The 7,053-nt window shown below is 47.5% G+C and overlaps 1 protein-coding gene across 2 annotated transcripts in view; it reads right to left on the bottom strand.

The window, feature by feature from the left end:
• Window positions 1–6,103, bottom strand: part of FOXN2 (forkhead box N2) — a 16,924-nt gene extending 10,821 nt beyond the window's left edge. For both annotated transcript variants that reach the window (XM_008630371.2, XM_008630373.2), the window contains exon 1: window positions 5,553–6,103. In XM_008630371.2, the coding sequence (XP_008628593.1) occupies window positions 5,553–6,089 (537 nt within the window). In that variant the 5' untranslated portion in view covers window positions 6,090–6,103. The remainder of the gene's footprint in view (window positions 1–5,552) is intronic.
• Between the last annotated feature and the right edge of the window lie 950 nt (window positions 6,104–7,053).

Raw genomic sequence — 7,053 nt, forward strand, 5'->3', positions numbered from 1 at the left:
TAAACTCTTTAAATTCTAACAGGAGAGTGAACCTCGTTTTTCACACTGATCTTCCTCATACTCATCTTTTCATGCTAAAACTGAGCACGGCCTGTAAGATACTCATCAAGAATCTTACTGTTAATTAATAAACAGCCATGGTGGCAGGCAGAATGATTTAGCCACCTGGGTACTAACAGGGAGCATCCTCCCAACTGGCTCTATCCGCCATCTCAGTGACAGACTTACACCCTGATCCTTTTCCTGCACCTCTCCCAGACCCCCTTCCTCAGCACCCCAATCATGCCCAACTGGCTTTTTTTTGTCCTTCCCTTTCATAGTTTTGAGGCTATTACCCCCAGGGAGCAGCAGGAACTCCCCTGATCAGCAAATGACTGCTCCACGCTGTGTTATCTGCTACTTTATCTGGTACTTCAGGTGAGCACTTCATGCCTCATTCAGTTCAGCTGCTGGGGGTTAGTTTCCCTCTTTCATCTTCCCAGCAAGGTACTTACTCCTCCAATTTGCTGCCCTGACAACATAACACAAGGATTCTGGGTGGGTATTGCAACAGCAAGCTGAACCCGGGCACACCCTGAAGCCATCCAGATACTGACAGATCCAATGCAACAGGCAGTAAACAGGGTGACTTCTTCTTTGGGTCACGAGTAATGTGAAACCACACTTCCACCCACCTTGGGAGATACTAAAAGTAGACGCTGATCAAAAGAGATTATGTTTGCTTGCACCCTCTGCTTAGCAAAACCAGGCGGTAGAAGTCCAGCCCAGGTCTGAAATTAGGTGTCATGAGTTAGGGGAAAGCCTGCCTGCCACAGCTGGAGCTGGAAATGCCCCAGAACCAATATCCAGCTTTAAAACAAGCCGGAACAGACTGTGCCATTTCTCCCAGCAAGGACTAATTCAGGACACTCTAAAATGCTAAACGGCCTTTGGAGGTTAGTATTTCACATTAACAGTGAGGCAAGTGTTGGAATGAAATGTAGGTGTAACTTTTACTGAAGATCTTAGAGAAAAATCCCTCCAGAGTCAGTGAAAAGAGGCAACCAGGCTCTTCTTACTCTGCAGCTCAAACAGGGGCATTCATATGGTTCTGAGATTAGTTTTCGGTCTATCATCTTTTCTGCACCTTTCTAATGCTTCTAATTTGACTTGCAGGATTTTATCTAGGCAAGAATAAAGGAAGGGAAATAATTCCTATGTTTTGAAGTATTGGAGCTATTTTGTAAAAGACAGTAAGTTTCCAGCCCCCCGTGTTTCAGGGCTGGATTACAGAAATGCAGGTTGGAAATGGAATGCCTTCCATGATCCAGCCTTATCCTTTACCACCACCCCACTACAGTCCCCCACCAGCCCGGTGAGCAAAGTCCAAGGAGCAACCAAACCAGAGCCACTTGGCTGGTGCTGGTGGCTCAGGCTCACTGCAGACACACGTCCACGTGCTGCAGAGAGCTGTCCATCAGCTTCAGACCTGGGCAGCAGTCCTGGCTCCATCAGGTACGGACAGTGCTCACCACGGCGAACCACCGGAAAATACTGTCTGTGTGGAAGGAGGTATATAAATATTCACCAAAAGGTTTACCAGATAAAAGGCATCTCTTTCCTATCTCTACAGACTTATAGATGGGACCTGCCTTGCTCTTTGCCCAAATACTTGAAAAGCTACACAGATTGTTTATAAGCATCTTTTGACAAAAAAAAAAAAAAAAAAAAAAAAAAACAACCAACCAACCACAAACAAACAAACACACACCTAAACCACGTATTTACCAAGAGGAGGTTTGTTGATATTCAAGCCCTGTAACCCCCAGCCTCTAGAGGAAACAGTGGCAGGGCCACATCCCTGCAGCCAGGGGCCTGCCAAATTGATGTTTCACGTGGATGCTGATCCTGCCTCCTCACAGCTCTTCTCCTCAGTATCAATTAACAAATAATCCCCAATGCCATAATTGTAAAAACAAGTCTAGCAAAGAGCAGGGAAACTCTTCATGGCTTTCAGCCCCAACCTCCTTTTCACTTGAGGTCCTCCTGTGCTATAGAGCACATGCTGCTCCTTCAAAAAAAAGCAATGTCACCGTGTAGGCACCTCTTTCCCCAACACCAAGGCAGCACGACAGTGCTTAAGATGCAAAGAGTATTAGCTGCATCTTCTGAGGATCACTGACTCACAATCACACCTCCACATCTCCAGAGGCACCAGGGCCACAGCACGAACACTGGAAAAGCAAGCAGGTGTCCCTGGGACGGCTCCAGCATCACCCTCTTGCTGTTCATCACCACTATAATCAGAGACCCACTGGAAATCTCATCTGCCTGGCTGACTGCAGACATGTCCTCGACTGCAGCTCTAACAAGAAAGGGTATTTCAGCTCGTGGGTCTGTCACCTGGGATAAACCTTGACACACCACTCAGACAGAGCAGCAGTGTGCTATGTGCACACAGAGCAAGCAATGGGATTTTAGCAGAGATGTGATGATATCCATACATCCTGACTCCATGGCATGAGAAGTTCCTCCTCTCGACCGCAATGGCATGAGGCATCTCAAGGCACTTACTTTCCTTTCAGCACCACTCATTAAAGGAAAACCACAACATACAATTTTTTACAATGGTCCAAGCAAGGACAGTCTTCCCCTAATCTCTGTTGGATGCTGTCCTAGACCCCTGACCCCCTGCAGCCTGCAGGTATTTAGTTGGCTGATGTAAATAGACACACAAACAGAACAATCAGCCACAGCTGTGACCATCCAGAGCTACATCTGCAACATGATGGGGCACAGCCCGGTGGAAAGAGCTCTGCAGAAAAAGGGAGTTGGTGCTGAGGGGTCAGCTGTTTGTGCCTTGGATGTTCTGCTCAGATCTGCTCCAGCAGGGTCTTGTGGACAATGCCCAGAGCCATCAGGGCACAATAGGCATGCTCCTGCAGCAACTCTTCCAGGTCAGCACTAGCCAAAATGAGTCCAGTGCAAGAGTCCTGAAACTGCCCTGCCAGCTCAGGGGGCTAACTGGGGAAAAATCAGATTTCCTTCAATGTGCACTCCCAATCCAAAACAAAGTATCAGCATTATGGCAAACGTGAAGACAGACTCTTCCTTCTTTTGCTGCTAGACCTCCAAGAGATGATTTCACAGCTGACAGCCAGCAGCAATAGCCAGGGAGGTGTCAGAGAGCAGCCTGGCCTGGGATGCAGAGGCACAGACCATCCATCCCCTAAAGTCAGACATTTAGATTCTTCCAACACAAGATCCCAGATTCATTTGAAAGGCTTTAAAACCCTTCTTACCCTGACATTACCCAATAAACCATGCTCCTCTGATACAACGTGCCATGGATCTTTCTGCTTCCACAAGCACTTGGCATGGAAGAAAAGTTGTTTGCGTGCTCCCTTTGAAGTACAAAATGCCATTAACAAAGAAAAAAATGGAAAAAAATACAAAATTATCTTGCCCTTTCAGGGAAGCACCCAGAGACATGGCTAACACATGGTTACATGCAACAGGATCAGCAAAATGAGCTTGTGAGCAACTGCTGCTTGCTCCAAGTGACACCTGAGGAGCTCATCCAAAGGGGTCTGCAGCATTTCCATCACCTGCCAGATCAACTCCCATGGAGTCCAGGCATGCTGCTGCATGCCACAGACTTCTTTTGCAGGAAGAATTTGGAGCAGTACCCTCATCTGGTCCTTTTCTAAGCGGGGCAGAGGGTAAAGATTTAACTGCTGTTTGTTGGAAATGAGGAAGCTTCAGCAAGGTTTCAGGAGGGACTTTTTTGGTTGGTTTTTTTTTTGTTAAGTGCAGTTTCTGTTCTTTAGATTTAGAGAGCTGTGCAGTTTCTGGAGCCCTGGGAAACCACTGACAGAGCACATCAGCATCACCTTGCTGGTAGCAGTGGGAGATAGCCTGCATTTTGCTCTTCCTGCTAGAGATGTCACATTGAGCAGCAAGCCATCCTCTGAGCCCAGCAATACTCATGGAGATGGCAGGGTAAGCAGGGGACCAGGCAGTCTCAAGCTCCTGCCACCCAAACATCAAGACAACAGGTTTGAGCAGTAACTCCTAACCCATGAGGCTGGAAACAGCAGAGCATTAAAGGGCAGATCCACAGACAGAAGGAACTCATACCAATTTAGATTTCCCTTTCCTGCCCTAATTTTTCTGAAACTCATGTCACCCTCCTTGGACAGAGCCACCCAGGCCTGTAACAGCACTTTTGTCACCTGCAGCAGCATGTGGTCCCTGCTCAGATCCAGTCCTCCACACAGGGACAGCTTGAGCATCTCAGTTACCCCATTATAGCACCTGGGGCCACATTAGGAGCCCGTCCTAACACTCTGCAGAACTCAGCAACGGGGTAGTTATTGGACTTGTCACATTGCAATACAAAGTCACTTTTTTTTCAGGGCAAAGCTGCTGCTTGTGAAAACAACACCCTAACAATTTAATGCAAAAGCAGGAATATTGAGAAGCAGTGGTGTTCAGTCCTATCAGTACAAGGCAGTCCTCCCCAGTGCCCACTCGGCTCCAGGACCCCTCTCTACAGTGCGAGGCTGTCAAGCACGCCAAGCATTGCAGGCATTTCTGATAACAAGCCTGCTACCACCGAGTCTGACCTCCAAGCACAGGGCTTGTTTGTTGACTTTCAGTATGTGGCTTGTTAGTTTATTTAAGTCACAGCCAGCTCCTTGAGGAATAAGATGGGAAATGAGAGAGGGAGGAAGAAAGTCAGTAGGAAAATCATACAAATCAGAAGAAAGAACTTGTACAGAAAAGAGTATCCTTGACTTTAAGAAGTGTCTGCACCACACAGAGACACACATCTTACAACAGATGTTAAAGCATTACAGTCCATTAAATGCAGGAATTAATATGGTTATTGGAAAGCTAGAGCTGTGCTAAGTGTAACAGGAGAGCACAAGTGGAAGAGGCAATTTAATATTTGAGAAAGCTGTTGGACTGAGGAACACTCAGCCACATACATCCAGTGTGCCCACAAGCAAGGGCACCTTGCAGAGGACCACATCCGCACCCAGAGGGGCAACATCCCTGCTAGCCAAGCAGGGAAGCTGGTTGCCATCCCACAGTCTCTTCTGCTTGCCAGTGCAATTGTAGCCATGGCTGTGCTGGAAAAGCAGGAAAGGAGCAACATACCCCAGAATTTCAGCACTGAAAAACAGAGAAAGCACTTGTTTAAGCTTCATCAGGAAGAAATCCTAGGAGGGTTATCTGAAATTTCAGGCTGGTTATTGCAGGCTAACAACACTATAAGTAAATGGAAACAGAGTACTTTGCAATTGCATGTGTGCCAGATTTAAAAAGGATGCACCACAGCTGGGTGTACCCAAGTCAACAATAAATAACAAAACCCAGTGACTTTTGCCATCCTGCGATTTCTCAGAAGCAGCACTTCCAAACCACCTCCATCTGCAAGTAAAGTGTTAAGAGGACATGGCGGGGAGAAAAAAACCCCAGACAAAACATCTTTAAGAACAACAGAACCTTCTCCATTTCTCCCTGAATTTCAAACTTGCTCCACCCTCCCTCCTGCCAGGTCTCACCTTGCCATGGCTTTTCTCCACCTTTCGGAAACACTTGTTCAAGGAGAGGTTGTGTCGGACCGAGTTCTTCCAACCGGTGGGGGCCGTGGCAAAGTAGGGGAAGCGGTCCAGGATCCAGCTGTAGATTTCTTTGACTGGCAAGCTCTTGTTGGGGGACTGCTCAATCGCCATGTAAATGAGAAGGCTGAAAGAGTAAGGGGGTTTGGAAGTGGAGGATTTTTTCTCAGGGTTCTGGTAGCAGGATGGTGAGAAGGATGGCACACTGTCACCCTCGATGTCGTACAAGGGGCTAACAATTGGAAGGCCCTCGCTGCCAAGGCTGAAGTTTGTTAGCAGGTTAGTACTTTCGTGCAGCCAGTTCAAATTCGTGAGCTCATCATCTGCTGAATCTCTGTCCACCACGGTGGCCTTCGGCTTGCCGGCATCGCCCGCGTCGGGCAGGCTGCCCATCCCATGGCACTGCCGTAGTCCTGCAGCTTTTTCTGCTCCGGGCGTTTCAGCTTTCTTATCCGGAGTCATTCCAGTGACTGGACCCATTTAGCTTGATTGGTCTGCAACAAAGGAGATGGTCAGAAATCACTGCAAACCAGCACAATCACATCCAGCAGGAGCCCACCAAACCCAAGTGTGGGGCCGCACCATCCCCATGCAGCGCGCGGACACTGAAGCCACTGGTGAGAGGCAGGGTCCAACAGGAGCCTCCCGGTAATCTCCTGAGTACGTGTTAACTCCCCTTGGTTTATAAGCAGAGCTTATGGGAAGCACTTCGAAACTGCTGTATCTATCCAGAAACACCAATTCAGACACAGAAATAATAGCTATTTGGATGCCAACGTTTGAAACCTGGAAAAGACCTTAACAGGTAGGATCTCATCCTTTCAGCTCCCACATTAACTCTTAAGTTACTCATTATACTGTAAACTGACCCTGTTGAGAAGTGTTTGCCTTTGGTGTCCAAAGAGTGAAAAAGGAATTGCAAAACTTAAATCAGCATAAAGTCTATTTGTGGTCTCAGTGCAAATGAATTCTTTAAAACCCCCTGCAAGTCACAGTCACTCCCAAGTGCTGCTGCCTGTTTCTACCAGGCGAAGATCTGGCCAGCCTATCAGTTCATCAGCTGGGTCCCACAGCGCTGCCTGGGTCCAAAAGATCCTTTTCCCCTCCTGCAAGGGCTTGCTGCCCAAACCTAGGCTTCCCTGCAGAACAGAGGGTGCTGGGACCAGCTCTCAAGAGGAAGGGACCAACCACTGGGGTGGCAGCTCAGACCTGGTGCAGGAATAATGGCTGACCATTTAAGATTTAAAAAAACCTCAAAAACAACAAAACTCTAAAAACCTAACCATAAAATTATTATCTATAAAAAACTGCCACCCAGAATGCACAATCCAACAGGCTACCCATGCTTTAGAGGCATTACACCAACAAAAACCATCTTGCTTGTTGAGTTTTAAAAAGGGTCTTCTAGCAAACTATATTATGGGAACAGCTGGGTTTTTTCCTG

Source organism: Corvus brachyrhynchos, unplaced genomic scaffold (genome assembly GCF_000691975.1).
Source record: "Corvus brachyrhynchos isolate BGI_N302 unplaced genomic scaffold, ASM69197v1 scaffold101, whole genome shotgun sequence".
Taxonomy (NCBI): Eukaryota; Metazoa; Chordata; class Aves; order Passeriformes; family Corvidae; genus Corvus; species Corvus brachyrhynchos.